The sequence below is a fragment of the Pteronotus mesoamericanus genome, unplaced genomic scaffold (assembly GCF_021234165.1).
Source record: "Pteronotus mesoamericanus isolate MK-2021 breed Mesoamerican mustached bat unplaced genomic scaffold, CSHL_Meso_final contig_52, whole genome shotgun sequence".
Lineage (NCBI taxonomy): Eukaryota > Metazoa > Chordata > Mammalia > Chiroptera > Mormoopidae > Pteronotus > Pteronotus mesoamericanus.
The window spans coordinates 13,317,671-13,343,475 of record NW_026555189.1 but is presented as its reverse complement, the minus strand read 5'-3'; the positions used below and the strand labels follow the sequence as shown (position 1 = coordinate 13,343,475).

General features: G+C 46.1%; 2 protein-coding genes across 4 annotated transcripts; one reads left to right on the top strand and one right to left on the bottom strand.

Moving 5' to 3' along the window:
• The first annotated feature begins 1,921 nt into the window (after positions 1–1,921).
• Positions 1,922–23,773, top strand: PHAF1 (phagosome assembly factor 1). Of its 3 annotated transcripts, none has more exons than XM_054579340.1 (17): positions 1,922–1,990; positions 2,121–2,241; positions 5,940–6,022; positions 9,557–9,640; positions 13,421–13,464; positions 14,823–14,902; positions 15,193–15,287; positions 15,941–16,038; positions 16,121–16,233; positions 17,717–17,850; positions 18,222–18,305; positions 19,711–19,793; positions 20,136–20,179; positions 20,663–20,706; positions 20,849–20,907; positions 21,458–21,530; positions 22,542–23,773. In XM_054579340.1, the coding sequence occupies exons 2-17, from the start codon at positions 2,178–2,180 to the stop codon at positions 22,632–22,634; spliced, it is 1,275 nt and encodes a 424-aa protein (XP_054435315.1). In that variant the 5' UTR covers positions 1,922–1,990; positions 2,121–2,177; the 3' UTR covers positions 22,635–23,773. The 3 variants fall into 3 exon arrangements, 2 of the variants coding, with proteins under 2 accessions (XP_054435315.1, XP_054435316.1); XR_008529614.1 differs by adding an exon at positions 22,257–22,420 and having other exon boundaries at positions 1,951–2,241; XM_054579341.1 differs by having other exon boundaries at positions 1,951–2,241; positions 22,257–22,632.
• A 784-nt stretch (positions 23,774–24,557) lies between these two features.
• On the bottom strand, positions 24,558–25,805 carry B3GNT9 (UDP-GlcNAc:betaGal beta-1,3-N-acetylglucosaminyltransferase 9). The gene has a single exon (XM_054579071.1). It carries the CDS (start codon positions 25,803–25,805, stop codon positions 24,591–24,593), a length of 1,215 nt encoding a protein of 404 aa, XP_054435046.1. The 3' UTR covers positions 24,558–24,590.

The window sequence follows — 25,805 nt, the reverse complement described above, 5'->3', positions numbered from 1 at the left end:
AATCCACTGAGCCACACAAGCCAGGACTGAGGTATGATTATTTTACAAATGAGGAAACAAAGGCATGGAGAAGTGATTGTGGAGAACTTGCGCAAGGCACAAATTAAATGGCAGAACTGGGATTCAAACTCCTAACCCATGTGCTTAACCACTATCTGGCATGAGCCTGTCCGTCCAATTTTTTTGGCTCAGACTGCCTTGACTGCCTGTGCTCCCTGAATACACTCTTATCAGTCCACCAGCACCAAGTTCAATGTTTCTGAACATCCCCACCCTCCATCTGGAGGAGGGGTTCTGACATACTCCCAAATTGGTCTACTTCCCTGAGGCACCTCCTGCTTCTACTCTGTGTACCAACCTTTGGTCTATGGCCTCCTCCCAGACCACATTCCCAAAGCTGTCAAAATGACAAAAATCTGGGTGGATCACACTTAAGCGAAAGGTTGAGGGATAGCACAACAAGCGAAGATAACCTTTTGTTGACTGACGTTCACAGAAACCTATCTGCCTACTAACCCAACGGGGGCCTCTCCAACCTGGTTCTTCCTGCTTCTTGGGTTTTTCCAAACTAAAAATCCTTTTAACATTGTTAGAGTGAGTGTGGCTTTCTCTTTCTTTGTCTTTGTCTCCCATACGCCACCCAGCCTGCCCCACCCTACTTTGTTTACCAGAAATAAGTCCGTCCAAATGTTTTTTGAATAGAAGAACGATTCCTTGTCTGATTGGATTTGAGTTCAATTCAGACATTTTAATTTTACTAAAATTATTCCTAACCAACCTTAGAAGTCCCGCCCGTCCCGCCCCGTCCCCCGTAAACCCCCCCGCCCACCCCCGTCTTCTTACCTTGCCATTAGGCCAGCAGCCCAACTAACTTTTCGTAAGCACAAAAGCCCTACCTGTAGGAGCACTAGGAATGTTTTTAAACCTTCGAGGGGCAATGCAAAAGAAAGAACTTGGGTTCTACCACCTAGGACCACAAGACCTCTTTAACCTGCCTGGGCCTCATTTTTTCGCTTATGAATGAGTTACAAGCTTTCGTCTCAAAGTGATTGTGAGAATCCGTAGAGGCCTAAGTCCAGTAGAGACCTGGTTGACTTTTAGCTTTGGCACGGGCCAAAAGCTCAGGCTGAACAGGTTAAAAAGAGTCCCCTCCTTCGACTTGTAGATGGAGAAACTGAGGCACAAAGAGCAATAGAGGTTTGGTTTAGACCACACAGTGTTGGAGGCAAAGCTAGCCCTGGCTTGAGTCTGAGTTGGAGAGGAATTGCGCACATCTCTTGCGGTCAGCCGGGAGGCCCAGGCTGGCTCCTTCTCCCTCCATCTATTGCTCTCCCCACAACTCCTGCCCGACCACCACCTACACAATCTAGAATCGGGTATTATAAATGGAGCACACTCCTCACTCGCTTTGAGTTCAACCCGAGCTCCAGGAGCGGCTGGGTAGGGAAGGAGCCTCACTATAGGACAATTAGAGGCAGCTGCCGCCGGCGTCAGTCTCCGCCCAAACCCGGGATTGGTGTGCGCCCGCAGGCCCTGGGGCTCCGCGTCCTTCCTCCCTGCTGGGCCTCAGAAGGAGCGCCTTCGGAACTCGCCTTTTGCTCCCATTGAATGTGCGTGACGTGCGTGTAGACAGCGGATGGGGGTGGTATAACCATGTCACATATTGTGTTGCATGGCGTACACATCCTTGTTTAGACGCGTGAAACGTGTGCGACGCGGTGCGCAGAAGTGCAGATTGACCGAGTACAGGGTTCCTTATCCCAGCTCTTCCTGAGGCTACTTCTCCGGCCTCCTTCAGCCTTGCCGGGACTGTCAAAGGAGCCTGACCCGGAGTTTGCGCATGCGCGACTCCGCCTTAGGCTCCTCCCCTACGACTGAAATCCCTCCTTCGCCCCCGCCCTCGCCACACTTTACGGCCCGGCACGCCACTTTTGCTGCAGACGCTGCCGCCGCTGCCGCTACCCCTACTACCGCGGCTGCTGCTGGTGAGGTGAGGTGAAGTGAGCTGAGGTGTGGTGTGGTGTTTGGGCCGGTGCTTCCGGTGACCTGGGAGGAGTTGGGGAACAGGACCTCCGAGGGACAGCGGCAACGACGGGCCAGCTGCTGCTTTGTCTCCTCAGCTCCGGTCCCGTCTGCGCTGCCGCAGGGAGGCCGCCCCGGCCCGGCGAGCCGAACCAATGCTGGATCTGGAGGTGGTCCCCGAACGCTCTCTGGGGAACGAGCAATGGGAATTCACGCTGGGTAAGTGTGGGGGTCCTTCCTCAAGACCCTGTTCGCCGGTCCCTACTTCCCTCCGGCCCTTGCCGCCTCTGGTCTCTGATCCCTCACTCACCTGGGCCCGCGGCTCTTCGCCTCTTCCGTCCTTTTGGCTTTTGGGGGTCCAGGCACTAGATGCGCGCTCCAACCGGCCCGACCTGCCAGTCTGTCTCTCAACTGGGCCCTGACGCTCTCGCCTCAGGCCTCAACAGGGCCCCTCCCGGGGCAGTGGTACGGTAGTAATAACAGTGACTGACACGCCCCAAACACTCCAGGCCAAGCGTTGCTGTCTGGTGCGTAATTATCTTTAGTCGTCCTTCTGGGGATTTAAAGGTGGATACTATTGTTATTCGTATTCCCATTTTGCAGTTGATATAGCTGAGAAGTGACTGAAGCACTTCGACGCCACAGCAGTCTGCCTCTCTCTGCATTTCTGGGCTAGGGGTTGTCTCTTCGGAGTGGGAAACCTAGGCTCCCGTCCCATAATCAGATGTTGGGGATCTGGTCAGAGGATTTGAAGAGAGCTTTGTATGTTAAAGGAACTTCTGACTTGTTTCCTTCTCTTTTTTAATGTGGTCAATGTGTGGCGTAATCCTAAACCCAGACCTTAGTTGAGAATGAAGTAGGAGTTCAGGGAAAGTAACATTTAGTTTGTAGAAAATGCAGTTTGGTAATTTTTTTTGTTTTTTGGGCCCAGTTTTCCTCATCCCCAGCGTCACTCCCTTCTGTGTACAAATATTTGCTTTCAGTAACCCCAGTTTGTGTTTACTTTGATGTTCGGGCACTAGGAAAGGGGGTTGGCAAGCTAGTGTCAGTGTTGTTTGTTTGTACAGGCCTGAACTTTTGTCACACTAAGTTAGGCTACTGGACTGAGTTAGCTGCACAGCTGGGCTGTAACTTATCTTTGAATCAGGAAGACTGATATCTATGGAGAAAGAGTAGGTTAGAAACGGGGTAAACTTTTAGCTGGTGTGAAGCAACCAGAGCTTGATTGGGTGGCTAGTGATATCTTTGCCTCCAGGCCCATTCTTCATGCTGGCTGTTTGGCTTCTAGTTAGGAAAGAACCTCCTCACCCACAGCTTCTGCTCATACCAGGATTTAACAGGGCAAGTTGAGAACTACAACCATAGCTTCAAACTCTGCTTGACATTGCAACTAAGTTGTGGTACAGTCTTGGCCAAAAGTAGTGATTAGGATATCAGTTGAGACCAAGATTTCCAAAAAACTACATGGGAGAGCAAGGCTGCTTCTGTCAACTGTTGTTTTTGATAACTTCACTCCCTCATTTAACTTTGCCAGTTTCCAGAAAGGTTTGGGTCGTTCTTTCAAACTGTCTTAAGTAGCAACCAAAAACAGTGAAAAGAGCATTTCTGTACAGTGGGTCCAGAATTGAACTTTGGTGGAAAGCCCTTAAAGGGGGCCTGAGCCTTGATGTTTCCTTTGTGGGTCTTAAAAATCCACATTTTAAAATCATGTTTGCCTCAGAGATGGTGGTCATTTAACTTCCTCAGGCTTAAAATAAAATTATTTTTTCCTCTTAATCTTCCCCCTAACCCTCACACGTCTAAACTGCAGTTGGAGCTGATAGGTAGGGCTAGGTCTGAGAAGTGGATCTTTGCTTTAGAATTACATTCCAGGCTAGAGAACCAGGCAGTGCCTAATTCAAGTCACCACAGCCAGGTGAGGCTCAGGATGGTAGAGATGATAAAAAGTACTGGACAGGGATTTCTTGCTTCCCACTGCTCTCTACCCTTCTGAGGATGGGCTCAGCTTTATCACCAGGTTTCTTTTTGGAATCTCTGCTAATGCAAATGTATCTAGATCTTGCCATCATCTGGCATCATAATGGGGAGCTGCGTCCAACTTCTTGGCTGCTTTCCTGGCCTTTGTTTGATGGTGGGAGATTAGAGAAATGCCAGCAACAACAGGGACAGGAAACCTAGGACAAGAGGAATCTCTGAGAATGCCACTGATGGCTTGATGAGTGGTGGAGTAAAGGCAGTGCAAATTTAAAATGTGTTCAGTGAGATTTGCAGAATGCATTGGTGTGGGAGGTATGTCTCTGAATTTTGGGGGGGTTTTTTTGTTTTGTTTTTGTTTGTTTGCTTGTTTGTTTAATTGATGTTAAATGCCCACAGAGGATAAATTTAAAGGATCAGTGGAGAATGGCATTCTTTGAGTTTACCTTGTTTCAGAGAGACTAAAAGCTCACTTTATTGAAGGCAGCATGTACCTCTACGGACTTTGCTTACAAATGATGAAAAGTGAATAGTCAATCAGTCCTGCCCTGAAGGGTTTAGTCTAGTGGGAAGGAAGGGTTAGAGAAATAGTGCATTTTATTGTAATGAGGTAGAGGTTGTATAGGGTGCTATGGAAGGGGAGAAGGGATTTTATCTAGGGGATTCAGGGAAGGCTTCTTATCAACCTACAGGAGCCAGTACCATTCCTGGAGCAAGTGAATGCAAGATAAGTAGATTCCTGGTAGGAAGGCCTTATAAGAAGGCTACTGCCAGATTTCTCATCCAAACTGTCTCCATCTAGTTAAAAATGAAAATAGTGGGAAGGAAAGATGGTAGGTAGGGAACTGTAAACAATTGGGTATTGTAATTAGAGCGTGATGTACTGATGGAAGAAGAAAATAGGTTCCCTATATTCCCAGTTCTCTTTCGTAGTAGTGGCAGGGGACATCATCAAGGAGTTTCTGGGTTCACTGGAAAAGAGGATATCTTTAGTCAAGTGTGTTATAGGCATGGGTTTAGGAATAAAGTTTGGAGACTATTAGATTTGGAGATAAGGGGGAGGAGGAGGAATCCAGAGTTTTCTGGCTCAAGTGACTGGGTAGATGTTAGAGGTCAGAATACAGAGAAGCTAGACTGAAGAGAGTAGTGAATGACATAGTGTTTTTGAATTGTCTGGAACTTTGTTTTAAATTTTCTCTCTGTATGTGTCTTCTTGTTTGGAATACAATGGACTCTGAAAACAGACTTTTTGGTGTTCCCTGTGATTTCCTGGAAATTTTGAGAGGCTGTTGGGATTTCGATTTTTTAAATAGGTGCACATATAAATCTGTTTATAATGGGCCATGAGTTAAAAAATCAAGTGTTAAGATTTAGAAGATATTTGTGAGTAGGTAAGTAAGGATAAGTAGATAAGTTGGTGAAAATCCTTGGTAAAATAAGTTGATTCTGGTAGGTGTGTGATTTTTTTTAACTCTTTTATTTTTTGGTTTTTAACTCTTAATGAGCCCTGACAAGCCATGTGTTTCTACAGACTCCCATTTGAGAGATGAGGAGACAGATGCCACAAAGGAAGGGAGGAAGGAACAGTCCTAGGATATATGTAGTCCATGGCAGAGTGAGAAACAGACTCTTGGTCTCTAGAGTCATGCAGTCAGTGCTTTCTCACTCTGTTTTTTGGTTTATGCTGACTTTGCTATCTCAAAGTTCTTTGACTGCTTAGGATCAGCTTGAAAGTCCTGTTTTCAGAAACATTTTTTTGTGTATTAACTCCCTTTGCAATTTAGCTATAAAGTGCTTGTTGCTAACGTTCTAGCTCTTACTGCTTATTGAGTTTTGATTTTCCACTCCAGGCTTTACTGCAGGGACTGATGCCTAGCACAGTGGTAGATGTCAGTAAATGGACAGCCCAGGTAACCCATGCAGATGCCCTTGCTTTATTTCAGGAATGCCTCTGGCTCAAGCGGTAGCCATTCTTCAGAAGCACTGTCGCATCGTCAAAAATGTCCAGGTTCTCTACAGTGAACAGGTGAGTGGTAGCTGATTTGCTTACTGAAAAAATAGCATCCTCATCAGTGACCTCCGGAGGTTGATGATCTGGGAGAGTCTGACTGGCAGGAATTGTTGGATCAGTATGTTCGAATGGGAGAATTTTCAACACTAGTCAGTTACCAAGCACTTTTTTCTTTAATTCCAAAACTTTTGGTCTTGATGATCTAGTGCTGCCAGGTTTTGAAGAGCAATAATAACGAAACTTGGTTGTTTTGTTTTTTTGTTTTTTTAATGTTTTACTTACATACTGGCCCTTTGACGGAGACTTTTAGGTGGGAGGTAACCTCAGGGACTATTGCGTCTTCTAGGGTGCTTGCTTTCTATTTTTGAGTTTAAAATATTCTTCCCTGCTTTGTTGGTTGCTTTGGTTTGTGTTCAGGATTGTTGTAGTGCGGATCTAGCTAGGAGAGCATCACATGCTTGAAGTGGGTATACCTTACCCCTTTAGTGAGAAAGATCTGATACATGGAAATTGGAAAATATTGGCATCCAATTAATGGACATATTTTATCCTTTTTTTTTTTTTTTTTTTTTTTGGTCCAACTTATAGCAGTCTCTATTAGAGGTTGGTCAATTGTGTCAGGAATTAACCCCTATAGTATAATGTTAGATGTACCATTTTCAGTTTCCAGAAGACCTTCCTGAACATTAGAATTTTTAAAATAATACTTTGGTTTTTTAGGTAAGTAAAGTTAGAAACTATTTTTCATAGGCCTTTATAAATAGAATTCTCTCTCTCAAAAATTCAATCTCCCTTCCACTGAATTTTCTGAAACCTGTGGTTCTTCTATGACACGGACCATAAGCTGCCATATGGCCTTTGTGGTGCTGTGTGTGTCACCGACCTTAGGGATCAGTTTTGAGCCTCCACAGGCTACAGGCTGTCCTCAAGTGGCTTTTCTGAGACCTTGTAAGTACCAGTTTAAAGATTTTAGTTGCATTTGTTCCAGTTAGTTTCATATCCTAAAGCATATGATAGGTTATTTTTGACATGTAGTATTAGAAGTGGGTGAGATTTCTGTGAGCCTCTCCAGTTTCACTTAGTGTCAGAGTTGAGCCTGTTACCTATACCCAGAAATTGTATTCGTACTGTACCCCTCTGCATCTTCAAGCAAGTGCCTGGATATTCTTGTACCTACCACAAAACAAGTGATTTGTAGGAGCAGATGGGCTCCTTGAGCCACAGAGCCAAAATGACCTGAAAGTGGAGGATGGTAGTTTTTCCTCTTTGTTGCACTCAGATCATTTGTAACCTAATCTGACTTTCAGTGTTGGACCATGAGAGAATTACTCATCACAGGTAGCAGCCATCAAAACAGGAAGCAGATCAAGAAAATGGACTTGCTTCTTGAGCTTGTAGATAGCTTGCAGGTTAAGTTAAATCAGATTTCGGTACCCCAAGATTAGATGCATTTGGAAATAGGCTTTGAATATTCTTAACCAATTTTTAAGAATGTGTTATATTTTTTATATCACTATCTTTGTCTGTCATTCCAGTTTTAGGGTACAAATAGTTTCAGCATTAAACTAATTTTCCTGAATACCTTCTAAGCATCTGGAATCAGCTGGAAAACATGGGTTTAATAATTAGTCTGGTTCTTCTGTGAAATGGATATAGTTTTCTTATTTTAATCATCTTTTGATGAGATGAAGAGGAGATGGTCTCTCAGAACTCTTATATGGTGCTTCCTACCGGTGGTTCTTTCCTCTTCTGCTCTCCCTCCCTTCCTTTCCTATTTGTCTCTTTGCTTCCTGTCAAGTGCAGAGAATAGTTTGGTCCATTAAACATTTCAGAAATATCTTGTCTCCAGCAAATCACACCTTGGAAATTAAATGTGCATATCAAGTAGGTCCCATCTTTCTTAGAGGTAGAAGATGTTAACTTGCAACAGACAGCTTAACTGAATTGTTTCATGTGCAGGACTGCATAGTGCTGGGTGATTGGTAGGGCCTGCTTAAACACCACATAGTATGTGTGTATTTTGGTTCTGGAGATACAATGTACTAATAAAACATTGATTGCGAGGATGGTTTATTTGCTTTTTTAAAATTGCTTAGTTTTATGTCCTGCATTATAACAATTCTAGGGGGAAAAAAATGATCAGTTCTTGGGAGAGTGTAAAAAAAATCCAGATCCTTTTTCAGCATTCTTCCTCCAAGACAGGATCTTGAGATGCAAAAACCTGCTTACCCCTATGGAATGGCCCTGTCAGAAATGGAACTGTTTGTTCTGAGTTGAGAATAAGGTCAGGGTTCATTAGTTCATTATCTTGCTTAAGACCTAGTGGTTTAGACATTCGTGTGACATTCTTTTGGTGTTTGCCAGGCATGAAGGTGCCACCATGGCCTTGGGAAGATCAGTGGGGTAGAGGGAAGCACACAGTCTGAACTAATCCCAGAATTCTTTGGAGAGAATTTTTCTAGTAAGGCCCATACCAGTAGGGGTACAGTCTTTTTCTCTGACATTCACACCTTCATCATTCACTCCTTGATTTGAGAAGCTCTATAAAATAACTTCTCTAAGTTCTTTTGAGAGCTGTGTGCCAGTTTCAAGAAAGGACAACCTGGTTAGAGCTGTGAAGTCTTCAGATGTTGAGTCCTCGAATTGATTGCATTGGATCAGAAGTAGGCAGGCGGGGCCAACATGAGGAATGAGTGCAGTGTGCTGTGCTGGGTGCTTAATGATGTACTACCTATCCTTACAATAACCCTGGAGGGAAGGGATGGTGGCATTCCCATGAAGAAACTAGAGCTCAGAGAATTGAGAGTCACTTAAGGTCGCCAGCTCACCTGGACTCACAGCCAGCTCTGTCCACTACTCTGTGCTGCTACTCCCCTCCCCCTAGGACTCAGAAGGGACAAATGTCGAAATATGAGTCCTTAGATCTTAGACTTGGGCCCTTCAGAAAGAAGCACATGTGAGATGGGATGGTTGAGGGAGGGAAGGAAAGGGTGAGTGTCACCTCATACATAATCTTGGAATATAGCCTAAAAAATTCAAAGAGTAAAATGTGTTCTCTGTGAATGTACAGCCTGGGAATCAACAGGCATAGGTGCAGCCCACATGCATCAAGTGTTACCTGCTGTGTTTGGATCCTTGTGAGACTTTTTCATGTGGCCTGCATTCCTCATGAGCTGCTCTGTAGGTTTGACAACTGTAAACCCATGTTACACGTGTGGACCGTAGACCCTCAAAAGAAAGTGGTCTTTATACTCACATAATTTTGGCCCTTTCCCCCCCGCCAAGATAGTATTACTCAAAGCCTGGATAAGAGAGGCTTTTTTCGGCCAATATTTTAAAGTAGCAGCTGTAGGCTGGAAATAGAGCACACTGTGCATTTATGCAATAGTTTGTCTCTGGCTTCCAAACCTTGTTAGTTGGGGGAGGGAGTGACTGTTTGCATTTAGATATTCTCTGTGTGTTGCCTTTATAATGTAAGGCCTTTAGTTGGTGCTGGTAAGTAATTAAGTGTTCAGAGTGTGTGTTTGTGTTTTTTTTTTTATTTCGTAGTCTCCTCTAAGCCATGACCTCATCCTTAACCTGACTCAGGACGGGATCAAACTACTGTTTGATGCTTTCAATCAGAGACTTAAGGTAACTAAAGTTTCATGTCAGGCTGATTAATATGTGCTACTGTGAAATAGTTTTCAAAATGCCTAAGTGGGAGTAGACTTTTGTGATGCAGAGACCACCAAGATGGAAGGGACTGAAGCCATTCCTGTTTCTCTAAAAAGAGAGAAACTGGGTCTGGTAGTTGGAAAGATTCTGGGAAGGACTCTAGTATCACAGGCTCTAGAGGTGAAGGGGAAAGAGTATTGAGTATTTGGGGAATATGTTATGGGAAGGGGGCTTTTATATTGAATTGGAAAGCGAGAGGAGGTAAGTGTATAGCATAGGTTATCCCAAGTCTTTAAAAAGTGGTCCTAACTGCAGAATAGGACCAAAAGATGTTAGTTAGATTTATGTATCTTGTTTTACATCATTCTTGAGTCAAATAATATGACTTAGAAGGTGAAAATTGGAGCTGTTCTTCCTAAAATGCTGTGGCTTAACACCACCAGCAATGAGTTGATTCTTTAACTCCTTTAACAAAATGTAATCAAACAACTTGCTGGTATGTAGGGTTGTCTTAATTGGTGTTCAAGTGCAATTTACTAACACCTGTTTCAGTCCAGGATGTTTATAATAAACTATTTACAAATGCCTGGGTTTCACAGATTAGTCATGTGACAAGACTCATGCCTCAGAGTCACAAGATTGAATGTGGCTCTGGGCAGTGACATGCCAGAGCTGTCATTCCTGTTAGGGTATGGAGTTACCTTTCCAAAAGACTTGGATGCTTCCTTGTTCTCGACATCCCATCACAAGTGGGCTGCTGAGGAGACAAGGTAGAACATGGGAAAAGAATCTGTGTATGAGAATTCCTCATTTATGTTGGTTTTCAAAAGCAGGGTTTGATGTGAAACTTCCCTCACTGACCGGAGGTTTCACACTGGGAAAAAGTAGAGGATGGATGGCCTTCAATCTGAGTTCCTCACAAATTGGGGGAAATTAATCTTGACACACCTTTAGAAAGAGTCATTTGCCATTGACTTGGTAAATTCACTTTAGGAAACATAACTTTAAAAGGTTATGGGGAAGTTAATGTTGCCAGATGTTTATAGCAGGGCTTTTCATAGTAATGAAAAGGTGGTAGTAACCTAAGTAGACAACTAAAGTGGGGATGGCTAGGCAGCCCATCATAGAATCACAGCATGGTGAGGACAAAATCATTTATTTAACGAGCACCTGATACATGGCTGAGGGCTTCCCATGCATTTCTTAATTTAATCTTAAAAATCCTGTGAGTGGTGGTGTTTACCAGTGAGACAGTTGAGGGAGAGAGGATGAGTGGTCTGCCTGATCAAGCTTTTAACTGTCTATTACCAGTGTGTGGAGACTAGCCACTGAGAACTGGAATGGGTTAAGCTCTGTTGTTGGTTGTGGGAAATGTGATAAAAGCTGAAGAAAATAGTGTGTGTACCTTATGCATAAATATGAGGAATGGGAAGTACGTTAGACTGGGGGGAAAGGTCAAAAAGTCTTTACCTCCCTACCCTGACTGGTGTGGCTCAATGGATCTGGCATCATCCCACAAACCAAAAAGTCCAGGTTTGATTCCTGGTCAAGGAGAGACAACCAATGATGTTTCTTTCCTTTCTTTCACCCTCCCATCCCCTCTCTCTAAAAATAAATAAATAAAATCTTTTTTGTTTTAAGTCTACCTCTGTGTGACCTTAGTGAGAAGGAGGAACTAGGGCCCTGCTTGAGCCGCTGGAAACTGAGGAAGTGATCTGTCAGGTGCCCTTGCTTGGCACCAGGTCTGATCTGACCCATCTGCCCGCCCCCTCCATCCAGGGGCTTCAGAATCTACCTCTCACCCATGCTGTCTGCTGCAGCTTTCCCATTCCCTCACTGCCTGTGAGTGAACTCTGTGGAATGAGACTTCACAAGTCACAACCTTTACAGCCACCTGTCTTTTCCTTTCCTTTCTTGGCTGCTGCCATGTCTCCTCCTCTCTGGCAAAATCAAATCCTTTTTCAGCCCAGAGAGTAGAAAATCATGGACTGTAGACTTCTCCCAGTTGCTTGTTATTGGGGTCCAGCAAGCTCCATGGACTAAAACCTGCTCGTAGATTCTCCTGGTGACACAGAGGACTCACAGATGGTGAGCACTCTGGATCCCTTGCCACAAGTGCCACCTTGTCATTAACCCTGGTCCACTGGGCAGGCAGTGTTGAAGCACCTGTAAGTGTTGGTCTGAGCTGCAGCAGGTTGGGTGACAGTGACATAGGAGGAATATTCTGGAGGCTCACCCCCACGGGGTGAGTGGTGGGAAGCCCTTGAAGGTGCCATTGGCTAGCTGTAGTGGTAGTGATGAGAAAGACAGAGTGCCTGCCTCTGCTGTATGAGCAGGGTTCTGGCTGAAGGTTGAGGTCCTCTTTTAACATGGGGTCCAGGCCTTAGTGAAGTGGCATACCAGTTTGACATGATAGACTGCCATGCCCAGGCTTTCTGAAGGGGACACTAGGTACCTTATGGATCACAGCTATTCCCCTGCCCTTTCTTGCATGACCTCTATTGGCACCTGTTGCTTTCGAGCTTCGTGTTGCCCTCGGCTAGCTTCATACCAGACTGACTTGCCTGACATATTGAGTACCTCCCCTTTGTAAACTAATAAGCCAGACATCAGGGGCCTTAACTCAGTGAGACCAGTGGAGAGCATACAGAAGTAGTGTAGGAAAGGGTTCATTCAAGTGCTGTAATGGCCCAGCAGAGATAGTGATTTTTAGTAGCAGGCAGGATCAGAATAGCTGTAGTTAACAGGTGTCTGCCCAACTTGTAAATTCAGTGTTATGATCTGTAAACAAAGTTAGAGACAAGGTCTGGCCAAGAATGAATTACCTATTACGTGTCAGTTTCTGTGACAAAGCCAGATGTTCCTATGCCCAATTCACCACAGCCCCTTCCAGGGTCAGATCCAGATTGTCATCACAGACATAGTACCAGCCCTGCTCGTACTTTTAAAATGAGGCCCAAGACCTTCCAGCTTGAGGATGATGGATGGTACTCCAGGTTCCAGCCAGCCATCCTGCTAGCTGCCAAGCAAGCCCTTGACACCATTGACAGAAAGGACTTTGTAGTGCTTATTTCTTGTCACCATTAGTGGTTGAGTGTTCAGTAGCTTTTCCTTTGTCTCTACCCTGAATTCTGGGCGCTTCATTTGAGGCCAAACCCACTGAAACTCTACCAGTGTCCTGAGGTTCTCCAGGTTCAACCAGATGCCCTTCCTTAAGGCTATACTAAATACTGTCACAGTTGTTCTAACCTAATGTATTGTGACATTTTCTAGCAGGATAGACCTCTCCCTCCATCTTTTTGCTTTGTAAACCACAGTATTTTGAAGCTATTTTTGAAGTCGACTTGATTTGGGTCTTTATAATACAGCAGAGTGTTGACTAGAAGGAAGGGGGCTCGGTCAAGGTTAACAGCCTTAATGAACTGCATGAATTTGTTTTTATGAAGGGGTTCACTGTCCAGTAGGGGTGGTATGTGCAGTCTTCTCTGTGACCTAACAGTAGATGAGGTACAAGAACTTTGACCCAGAGCATCCATGGACATCTGTTGAACAATCCACTGGAAGAGGAGGATGAAGAAGTTATGCTCTGTGTGTGGTGTGGGTTTTTCTTCCAGATTTAAAGAGCTAAAGGTAATGTGCGGTGCTTCAGAAGGGCTTCAGCTAGTGATAAATTTTTTTTCTTCACTATTCTATAAATGACTTCTTATTAATCTTCAACTACAGAGCAATAACAGCACTTATACTTTGTTTTTTTAGGTGATTGAAGTATATGACTTGACTAAAGTAAAGTTAAAATATTGGTGAGTTTTCTCCCTTGCTGGTATGTCACAAGCTTGGTACAAGTGGGCTTTATCTATACACATTACATTAGTAAAGGAATGCCATCCATAGCGTTCCTGGGATTAGAGCCTGGTGCCATGATTTCCTCAGGCAGCCTTCAAGTCTACTCAGTTTCCACAAAAAGAAAAGCAAACCTTATTAGAAAATGCTGTGTGTAAAAAACTTTACGTATATGTCACCTTATTTAATCCTCACAACAAAGCAAGACGTCTGCTCAGGTGACGTGACTGTCTCTTGAGTCTCAGCTGTCCTCACCTATACAGCATCTTTTGGCACCTCTTTATGCTTTCATTAGCAGCAGAATTGGAACAGTCCAGACAGATCTGACACTGAAACCTTTGCTGAAGAAGCTACCGAAAGGACTGCTATTTGGGGGCCAAAATCTGCTTTTTAGGATGCGGCCTGTGTGGTGCACAAATATTTGTCCCTCATGATGGCAAGGCACTGTTCTAGCATCTAGAGTGCTCTGTCCAGTAAGTTTCCAAGGTCTGGATGCCCTAGGCTTGAGTTATGTGTTCATGATTTTATTAACCTTTGTGACCTTGGGCAAGTCACTTAACCTCTTTGAACTTGTTTTTTCATCAAAGAAATGAAACCAATAGTGTAATGGCTGTGTTAGGAAGATTGCATGAGATAATGCTGGTAAATAAAGCACATAGCAGTGTCTGGTTAAAACAGAGGTGTTCCATATAGGATCCTAATTTTCTAAAAAAATCATTCTTAACCTTGAAGCATTATCCTTAAAGTCATAAATGTCTTATGTTCATGCTTATCTGAAATCATTTGCCCCTCTTTGCTCCCAAGCCCCACCCCCAAGGTGTTTTTCCTTTGTATGAGATCCATCCCTCCCCCACTTACCTACCCAGTCATCTTCCTGTTAAGAAAACATGCTGCCTTGCTTGGCCACCCCCTTCTTTTAAGATGTTCATCCCTTTTTAGGAAAATTCCTTTTTCAAGCCAGCTACTAGTAGGCACCCTGGGGAAAACATTAACACTATTCCTGAGGCCACTCTTTAATCTAAGTTTGGATGTCATGGGGCTCAGACTGGATTTTTCTCCTTCTGAACTGTACGTGGTAGCCACAAATGTCTTGGGAGGCCCTAGAGGACTAGTACTGTATATAAACCTCAGGAAAATTGACTTGTTCTGACCTCATTAATTGTCTCTTATTTAAAAGTTCTTTAATTAAACTTTTATTTTGATATAATTATGGATTCACCCACCTGTGTTTTAAGAATAACTCTTCCAGCCACCATCTCCAATGATCTGTGAGCCCATCCTGGGAAGCCTGGTATTAAAAAATGTCTTTGTTTTTCAGTGGAGTACATTTTAACTCTCAGGCCATAGCTCCCACCATTGAGCAGATTGACCAGTCTTTTGGTGCAACCCATCCTGGAGGTAAGCCAAGTCCATCTGATTCCTCTGGTCACCTGTGTCAGCCCATAGTGATAGACCTGGCACATGGTACCATCCCAGCTGCAAGCCCCTGAAGCCTGATTCCTATAGTATGTGGGGGTTGGTACTTGGATATGAAGGGAAACTCCTCCCCTTTGTTTTTACCCTGGCAGGTCAGTTCAGAAATGAGACACAAGGAAGGTGTTGCCAGTCATTACTCCCTGCCAGGCTGGTTTGTGTTTGCAGCTTCCGATGCCATTCAGCATGCCATTTTCTTCTCCCCATTCTCACAGTGTACAACTCTGCTGAGCAGCTCTTCCACCTCAACTTCAGAGGACTGTCTTTCTCTTTTCAGTTAGACTCATGGACTGAGGCTCCCAAGTATGAGGTTAGTCCTTCCCTTTCCCTGGTATTTGTTGCCTGGTGCCCACATTATATGGGTCAGCAGATGATGCTATTAAGAGAGACTAGATAGGTACCCTTTCTTTGGTTGCCTTGTCTCTGAGGTCTTCAGGGGCCAAGGAGGTCGAGTGGGTAGGGTTGACAGGAAGAACAAAGCCTAAGCCAGCATTCCCAGGAAGTGGGCACTTCCAACTGAGGTTAAACTCACTTCTCAGAGAGTAATCCAGTCATACCTTGCTTTAAAATGCCTAATGACTAGGCCATTTTTCTTGATGACCTAGAATTTGAGAGTTTATCCTGGATTTTAGGTTACCTATTGTTTTTAGAAAAATGTTTCATTCATCTTTAGGCAACAACATCCTTAGGGTTATAAAATGATAGCTTTTCATAAGGCTTACATGTTATTAAACGGGGCATTCTTGCATTTTTCTCCCTGATGAAAGAAAGAAGAGAAAAAATAAAGTAAAATTATAGATGAACTTGCGTGGTTGGCGTGAGTTTATTGACCTAGAGCCAGATTTAACTGTGTGCTTTGACCTGGCTGGTTCATGAAGACCGTCTAAATGTTGGGGACATGCCAGAACCTGAGTCACATGGCCTGCAGTGTGCCCTTAATAAACCTTTGTTCTGCATTTGCAGCCCAATTTTGCCCATGGTCTAGCTTCTCTCCAGATACCCCACGGAGCAACTGTGAAACGAATGTACATCTACAGTGGAAACAGCCTCCAGGATACCAAGTATGTTTCGGGGAGCCACAAGCTTCATGCTAAGGCCTGGGAGGTAAGGCCAAACATGTGCTCATTCTGTGCCTGTCCCCAGGGCTCCCGTGATGCCCCTGAGCTGTTTCCTGGGCAATGTGTATGCTGAGAGTGTAGATGTTCTTCGAGATGGAACAGGACCCTCAGGTTTACGACTTCGCCTACTTGCTGCAGGTCAGTTACTGGCTTTGGTGGATTCCCTCTTATGTCCATGTTGAGACAGTCTAAAATCCCATGTGCTTAGAGAGAGTTGGTAGAAGACAAATGATGCAGATGTTTATGGTTAACACTTTCATTTAAATTTGTGAAGGGACAAAGATAGTCCTATCATTAATATATTTTAATAAACAAGATTAGCACTATTCCCCTCAGCATGTAAATAAGCTTTCTGTCAGGTTATGTAGCTTTGTGTTGGTTCCTCAGCTATTTCTTGGAGATATAGGTTGTGGGCTGATGTATTGTCTCTTCCCCACCCTTTAAGCCCAGTTCTCAGAGTAGGCTGGCAGGAGGTCTCCTCAAGACCTAATTAATTTAAACATGGCTCTATTTGCCATTCAGTGTATATGTGCTGTGAATAAAGACTTGGATTAAATGGAGAACTCAGCACCTAGTTATTTTATATTTTGGATCCTAGAAGTCTTATGTGTGTAACAAATGGATTGTTATCCATGAAAGAGCTTTGTTAACTCCAAAGCCCTGTGCAGAGTAAGGTGATGTGGGTGTTTATTACAGTACCAGGAACTGTAGTCCTCCTTGCATTCTTGGCTTCTTTTTTCCCTTTTTGAGGGAGTTGGGGGTGCAAAACACTTTGTCTTTCCAGCCACAAAATGGGGGAAATTTTACTAGTGGTGTGTCTGTTGCTACTTCACAGCTACCTCTGTGTGTGTTTTAATTGGAGCCATTTCTGAATTGTATTAGACAAGTCAGGGTTTAAACATTCTTCTCAGAGAAGAAACTTTGGACAAATCAGATTTTTAAAAATTTTCCCACTTTCTTGGCTAATAGTCTCTTGAAGTATTGGTGTGCCTGTCAGATGTTTGTGGAATTTAGGGAGTAAATTAATAAGAATTTCACTCTTGGCTCTTTAATAGAGTGATACTTAGGTCCGAGCTCTTGTTGGGTGTTGCCATTGATAAGTACCTCCTAATATCACCCTTTATCTTGTCAGGATCTGCAGAGTGGCAAGAAATAATAGTATTTTATTATATACTTCTATAACACCTATGCTGCTGTTTATTGTACCTTAGTGGTGTGATGATTTGAGTGGGATCTTCATCATGCCATAAACTTCCATGTGGTTAGAGATTGTATCTGTTTTAGCTCACCATTGTTTCCTAGATATCTAGTGAAGTATCCTTAAGATGATCAATAGTAAATATTTGGTTGAGTGAGTGATGATCAGTAGTAAATATTTGGTGAATGAGTGATGTTTCCAGAACTTCGTGTCATTTTTGTGGAATTGAGTGAGTCTGGCATTATCTTGAGGCGATAGTGATCTAGCATCTCAGGCCCTGGTGACCTGGTATTTTCTGCTTGCATGCAGTCTTGCCCCTCATGCAGCGTGCAGTCAGTGGCCTTGCGGGGTCCCCCGGGCCCTGGGCTGCAGAGCCTTGAGCTCTGACCAGGAACCTGACTGCCTCTCCCTTGTTCTCTGCAGGTTGTGGACCCGGCCTGTTGGCAGATGCCAAGATGCGGGTACTTGAACGTTCAGTGTATTTTGGCGATTCTTGTCAAGATGTTCTTAGCATGCTTGGTTCTCCACACAAGATCTTCTATAAGTCAGAAGACAAGGTAAGGGAAATGTCTTTGTAAAGTGAATAGGCAAGTCCCTTAAAATTTTTAAGTCATTGACTTCATATTGAGTAAATGTAAACTGTTTGCTATTTTCTCATAGAACTTTTTCTGTTGAGGCAGATGGAGAAGTAAATTGAAAGCTCTTTTCTGACTCTTGTTGGTCAGATTGTCCTGCCTTTCCTTGGATACCAGTCTGTAGTCAACCACAGCTGGCTGGGTTGGTTAGCACCAACAGCTGGTATTCCCACACTATTGCCTACCCAACAGCTTAATGTATTAGAAAAAAATACAGTTTGTAGACTTTCATTCAATCCAAGAGCTGTGTTAAGGGGTTGGATTTTTTTAATTCATTATTTTTCCCCCAACAGATGAAAATTCATTCTCCTTCCCCACATAAGCAAGTTCCTTCCAAGTGCAATGACTACTTTTTTAACTATTTCACTCTCGGAGTGGTAAGTTATGATTCCTTAGAGCAGTGCTTAATTTCTGTGTGGGTGGGCAATGTACCTGGGCACAGATATGGGTACACATGCAGCTATAACTGTGCCCAGCTAGCTGTACCCAGTGTTGTCTTGTATGGCAGACCTTTCCTGCCACCGGGCTTGCTGAGACACCAGATTCCCTGGTATGTCTTTTCTGATAGAAACATGCTCCGCAGGTGGAGGCTGTGGGAATCTTTTAGGTTAAGATGTTTTGGGAACTGCCCTTTTGTGGACCATACAACCTGGAGTCATAAAACTGAGAGATTAAAAAGGCTCAAAAACAGTGGGAGTGTGCTTGTGTATGTAGGGGATCACCCCAGAGACATTATTGTAGCCCTGTGCTCTGGAGCTAAGGTGCGGAATGGAGCTGATGCCACCATCAGTGCTGACAGTCTAGCTGTTACATGAATTTTATATGTCAGAAAAGATTGTGGAAACGCTGCACCAGCAGGATACGTCTCAGAGAGCAGGGCTAGCCTGGACCTGGATCTTCACCTCTGAACTTTCTAGGGCCTGAGATCCTGAGGATGCAAAAAACGGATAGATTCCAGAGAGGAAGCAGGGAGACTGAGTCTGCCTCTTTGGGAAACACCAAATAGGAGTAGACAGGAAATAGTGGTGGGACCATAAACTCTTGGGGGTAGGACGGTGCCAGGAGGAAATGTTACTGTTATAAGTAAACTTCATGAGTTCTAGAGGCAGTGATGATAGGTGGCAGGAAAGATGGAGTAAATGGATTGGCCCTAATAGGACTCAGTGTAGCAATTGATGGAGGGGTGGAGTCAAAGGTAATCTTGGGGGGTCACAGGCCTGAGCAGCTGGAAAGGGTGTGAGGGATAAGAGGAAGTGTTCAATAGGCAGCATCAAATCAAGGTATGAATCCTGGCGGGAGGCTGGAACTTCAGTTGCAAGGGTTGCTGACTCCCATTGAGTGGAAGGCAGAGGGTCTGGCAGGTCATGGCATTCAGATTAACCAGGTGCCTTGAGGCCCTTGAGTTAGATGGCCCCTGAATTTTCTTGGTAACCTTTAAGTCAAAATCTGTGTCCAGTTCAGATTTTTATCAGGTGCTTGTCCAGAAATATCTGATGTGTTTGAGTTCCCAAGTAATGGGAGTAGTAGCCACCTGTGCCTGCTGGGACTGCTGGCATTAGGTTTGGAATGGGAAGGCTTATAGACAGTTGGGTGCCCCCCTTCACTGTAGATGTGCAGTTGGCTTGACCTCATTGTCCTCTTGATTGTTGCTTGGGAGAAAGCTTTTGCCTGCAGGCGTCCCCATTGTGGAATGGGTGTCTCTGAGTCGGACATGCCCTTGGAAAGACCTCTGTGCTGCCTCAGTAATTTTCCCTACTTGAGCATTCTTGTTTTCTATCCCAGGATATCCTCTTTGATGCGAATACTCACAAAGTGAAGAAGTTTGTCCTTCACACCAATTACCCTGGGCATTATAATTTTAACATGTGAGTACACCTATACCTGCCCCTCTGAGAAATAAGCTTTGGGCAAAAAAATCCCCAGGAAAGAGAGCTATGGCTTTAAAGTTCACTACTTTATCTATACCTGAATTCTTGCTGTTTCATGGGAAGTGAACATTTAATAAGTATCTGCTCTGTTCCTGGTGTAATGTCTAATACCTTCCATCTGTCCATCTGTACTCATTTTACAAATATGGAAATAGATTCAGAGAGTTTGGTGGACAGGTGTGCTTGATTCTGTTTCTCCTGGGGTACAAGGTTGAGATGTGGGGGTGCTTAGGTCTCCATGGGGGGCCAGCCTTTACCGGTTTGCCTTCTCTTTCTTAGTTATCATCGTTGTGAGTTCAAGATCCCACTAGCCATAAAGAAAGGTGAGTAGTGAGTGTCCTGCCCTCAGGGTAAGAAAAGGCTTTTGAGGTCAGTCACTCATGATGAAAAGGGACAACTGATCCAAGTAGAGAAGATGGTAGTGGGTGGGTTTGTGTAGTGTTGCCCACTTGCTCCTGCGCATAGCCTCAGCTTCCCTGGGCTGAGCTCTTTGTTGTGGGAGGCTGCATTGTTCATCAGTAGTCTCCTCGAGGCTGTGACCATGGATTGCTTGTCCCTTGAAGAGAGAGTTTCATATCTACAGATGATCTTCCAGGTGCTCCCAGCCCAGACTCTTATCCACTGGTGGTGGTTGTAATTCACACCTGACTGACCTCCCTGTTCAACCCTCCACTCTCTTCCATTTTAAAAACTCTAAAACAGTCTTTCCTCCCTCCATATTCCAACCCCAGTACAAAGGGTGGCCAGGTTTGGATTCTGCCTAGTGCTGAGCCAGCTAGCAACCGCTCTGTTTGTTTTCTTTTCAGAAAATGCAGATGGTCAGACAGAAACATGCACAACCTATAGCAAGGTGAGCTCCTTTTTTCTCACCTGATACAGCCTGAAAATGAGGTGGGCATGAGCCTGCCAGCAGCCTGGGGCCCATGTCCTCTGGTCCAGCCATTGGTCGTAGGTATGGACAGGCCCTGCTAACCCCTACATCCCTTTTGCAGTGGGACAACATCCAAGAACTCCTGGGTCACCCTGTGGAGAAGCCTGTTGTCCTGCACAGGTGAGTGTGGGATTTTGCTGGCTCAGACCACCCCATCAGAAGCTCAGCAGTGGATATTGCTTAGAAGTGATAGACATACATATACTTCCTGCTCCCACCCTGTGCATTAGTACTAAGCCTGATATTCTGTGTGTTTACCTGTACTAGAGAGATTGCCTACTGGAGGTAGCTTCCCACCAATCTCCAGGTATGAGGGCCTTTTCACCCCTAGTTATTCAAAAAGGGAGGCTGACTGTCAGGTGTTTTTTCCCCCATCAAAGCTGCTACCTGCTCACAGCCCAATACCCAATACCTGGTTGCCATGCTGCCTGCAGCTCTCTCCCTCATGATTTGTCACCACCCCAGTCTAATTGCATAGTAACTTTTCTTTGCCCTGTTGGGCTGTGTAGGACTCAGAGCTGAGTGAGGTCTGTTGCTGTCTCTAGGACTTCAAGGGCCTGTGTGAAACTTAAATATTGTTCCCCAATAGCTTCCATCCCAAAAGGGCCTAGTTTCCTGGCCTGGCCTTGGCCTCTGTCTGCCCCTCTAATTCTGGCTTCCCTGGCCTCAGGTCCTCCTCCCCAAACAACACCAACCCATTTGGCTCCACATTCTGCTTTGGTCTTCAGCGGATGATCTTTGAGGTAAGCCCTGGGGACTGAGGGGCTGGTGTTCATGGCAGGGACAGACAGGTCACTGAGAGAGATCAGGGAGGACCTAATGGCCCTACTGGGCAGGTAATCATTCTTCAATAACTGTCTGAGTCACTGCTGAGAACTACCCGATTTAACAGTGAGGGTTCAGAAATTATGTTGGGGAAATTAAGAGTCATGGAACCTAAAGCAGTCGTCTGTATTCATTAAGATAGGTAATGGGGATCCCATGCTTATATCTAAAAACAGTAGAGCAAGAAAGGGAACCACAGGGTACGAGGGGCTCATGTCAGGGGTTTGGGGGGACTTGGAATGCCATGTGAATGAATGTGCTCTGGGCAAGTTGCTATAGAGGCCCCGTTGGCTTGGGAGAAAAATGGGCCGCCAGTTTCCCCTTCTGGAAAACAACCTTTATCAGATCCCTAAAGAGTTCAGAAGAACTGGACAAATGGGTGTGGTGCAGTGTGTTTATGTATCCCATGAGGCACAGGCAGACACTGGGGCAGAGATGATCCCTAGCATGAGATAAGGGATGTTGAGCGATTGGCCTAGCCCTGTGTGCAGTTGTTGTACACACAACCTGCGTGCCCATGTTCAGGATCTTTGGGACCCTTCTCTGCAGTCACAGCCCCAGTGCTGATCCCACTGCTGGTTTTTGTGGGTCTGATTGCTTGCTCTGCTCTGCCCCCTTGACTTGCTGTCCTCTTCTCACACCAGGTTATGCAGAATAACCACATTGCCTCGGTGACCCTGTATGGCCCCCCCAGGCCTGGTGCCCATCTGAAAACAGCAGAGCTCCCCTAGGGACATCACCACCCATGCCCCTCTCCCCCGTGGAACTGTGCATCGCATCCTCCTCAGCGGGCCTTCATGTGCCACCTGTGGGTTTTCTTGGACACCTTGCCAGTGTTGAAGGGCTGTTGTGATGTTCTGAGATGGGGCTCAGGCTGGGTCTCTCTGCCATGGGGTGAGAGACCCAGATATTCTTCTGTCCGTCCTCAGCCTGCTGGTGCCAACAGGGGACACAGACTGCAAAGAGAAGCACAAACTCTGAGCCTTGATACCTGGACCCAGGAGCTTTCGACTAACACGTAAGGAGGCAGGGATCTGTCTCCCCTGTCGCACACATGTTGGAAAACTTGGGACTCTCTGTGGCTGAGAACACAGGCACCCAGGATGAGGACAAGGTCCTGCCTTTGGCCCAACATTGCCACATGATCCTTAAGGCAAGCAGGTAGCATGTCCATAGTACTTGGTTGCAACTTTTGCACTACATCCACTTTAGTTACTTGATGAGCTGGCTGTGGCCAAGGTGGCCCACCTGCCCTTCCTTGTTCCTTTCTTGCACGCGCTCCCTGCCAGGTCCAGCAGGCACACCCAACTGGTTGAAACACAGCTTTCGACCATCCAGGTACATGCCCAGGCCTCGTTCCCGCCCTTCCTGGAGCCAGCTTTCAAGGTTGCCTGTGTCCCGCTCTGCCCCAATCTGGCTGGCAGGGCTGCATGTTTCCATCCCGTTTGCCTCTTTTATTTAATGCCAAAGTTTTAGCCAAAGACATCTTCCTCTTTTTGTTGTGTTTCAGCATTCTGTTCTGCACTGTGGGCTGGCTCCCCTGTCCCAACCATGGGCAGTGTCCCTTGGCTGGGCCCATTCATGGCTCAAGGCCTCTGGGGACTCAAGGAGAGCTGGGCTGCTCAGTCTCTTCATGGGTCTTGCTAAGGAAAGTAGCATATGTGCTTTAAAAATATTAACCTTTTGAAAAGATTGAGAAGAGAAATGTATAATTTTATCCCATTTTTAATATTTTGGTCTAGCAACTTGTGATACATAGATGACAATTTTGTGAGTTTTTCAAATGTGTGTACAGATTTTTGTAAATATGACTCTTTTGTAATTAACTCATGTACAGCCTCATCCTGTATAGTTTAACGATGAATGTGCAGGGGACCTGCCCCAGGCTTCTGTGTGATTCCTGGGCCTACAGCCAGGGTTGTGTGGCGCTTTCATGACTTTGTGACTGACTGGTGTCTTCCCATTTGGACTGTGGCCTGGCCAGAGACACCCCCAACCCCTTCCCTGCACATCCCACTATTGGGGCAGCCAGGACTGATCTCATCCTCCTGAAGTGGGGGAACCTTCCTCGTGTCCTGCCCACACCTCTTCTCCAATAAAGACCTATGCCCTTAGCAACAGCTCACCATGTGCTGTTGCTGGGACGTTTGTACTAAAATAAGTGTGGGGATGTTGATTGTTTTAAAGAACACAGGAAAATGTATAGTGGAGTCATCTTAGGAGAAGAGGTTCCTTGGCTCCTCTGAGGGGGCAGTACAGCCTCCAGTAGTAAATTGTCATAGTTGTGTGGGCAGAGATTCTCGTGCCCAGGGTAGTTGGAGGTAGGGAAAGAAATTAGGTAGGACCATGCGGTTGGTCATCCCTGTATGCCTCCATCCCTGGTGTCACAGCCAAACCAGGGCCCAGGACAGGGTTACTCCTCATAAGGAGATCTAAAGATCTTGACAAGGCTGAAAATCCAATTTGGAGGGATAGGTAGGAAGCAAAATGCCAACTTTCAGACTGAGTTTTAACAGAATGCCTGCTAGTCCCATGAAGATTGAAGCCAGGTCCCCCCATACTTCCCTGTGGGGTCTAGCCATGACGAGGTCCTGCATCATCCTCAGGATTGCCAACCGGGGAGTGTGGTCAGGTTCCATGAGCCCCTGCCACTCCTTTCCCCCACCTACTTGGTACTAGGAGGACTGCACATATCCCCCTGCTTGAGAAAGCCTGGTGTTCACCTCAGCCCTGGCTATTTCCAAGAGTTGCCATTAGATCAGCTCCCAGTAGGGAGACAGGAGCCAAGCTCAACCTTCATCCCCTGGGACCCTGAGGAAGCACATACCACCCGACACTCTGGTGCTGGTTCCTGAACTTTTCTGCCCCTTTTCGCAGGAGAGCCACAAACAATGCAGTAATCCACCTAGGAAACCCTCTTTCAAACTCCCACTACATCATGGGTCTAAATGAAGGGAGCATGGGACTGTGACGGGTTACTAGGGACTCCACTGGAAAGAGCCAGTGGCAGCAGGCCATGGATGTCCGCAGGCGGGCCCATGCGGGCCGTGCAATAAGTTCCACATTAACCAGATGTCAGTGGCCGATAGTCCATGCACTACAACCAGCTCACGGTAAAAGCAGGGATCGAAGGTGCGCAGGTGAGGCGCGGCTGAAGGCTGGGGTATGCCAAAGGTGCGGAAAGCGGGGTGAGGCTCAGGCGTGAGCCGCAAGCGCTGCAGACACATGCCCAGGAAGACGTCGTCTATGGGGAAGAGCTCAACCTGTGCACAGGCGCCGGCCAGGCGGCGCAGTGTGGCCCCAGAAAACACAAAGCCACCTCCACCAGCGTAGGCAGGGTAGGCGGGCAGGCCATACACAGCCTCGGGGATGTAGTACTTGCTGGCTCGTACCCGGATTGGCCGAGCCTGTACAATCACATCACCCGCAAGCAGATCCTGCGCCGGGTCCCGCGCCGCCAGAAACTCCAGCAGGTTTTCCACGTGCACAAACACATCGGCATCGCCCTTAAAAACGAAGCGCACGTTGGGGCAGTAGTCTGAGGCCCAGGCCAGAAAGTGGATCTCCTTGAGCGTTAGGTTGAAGAAAGTGTCTTCGAAGGCCCAGAGCAGAATGTCCGCGTAGGCGCGACTCTCAGCACGGAGTAGGGCGTGCCAGTGCGTTTGCGTGCCTGCCCCCTTCGCTTCTGCCCCGTCTAACCCTGCGCCCCTGGGCACGCCCAGCAAGAACACCCGGCGCACGAGCGCCCCCTGCACACGCCCCTCAGCACCCCAGGTCTGGCGCACAGCTTGGCGCCGCTCGAAGTCAGCCGCCACTGACTTGACGGCAATGAGCAGGTCCGGTCCTGCACCAGGTGCACCATCGCCTCGGCACTTGTGCGGCTGGTTAATGATCAGGGGGAAGTGTCGCTGGTCCTTGGCACGCAGGTATCGACCAAAGTCAAAGGGTCCTGTGGGCGTGGGCATGAGCGGCTCTGGCGTATCCTCTTCATAGGCCCGCAGGGCTGCACCCGAGTCTGGTACCGGGAATACACGGAGCCGAGGGGTGGGCCCCGGTGCTGCCCAGCCTTGAGCTCGAGGTGCGCTTGTTGTAGGGGCTGTGCCATCTCGCTGCGCATAGAGCAGGAGGCCGAGGGCGGCGCCCAGGAGCAGCGTGATCGAGGCGTCCCCTCGTAGGCGCAGCCTCCGCCTCAT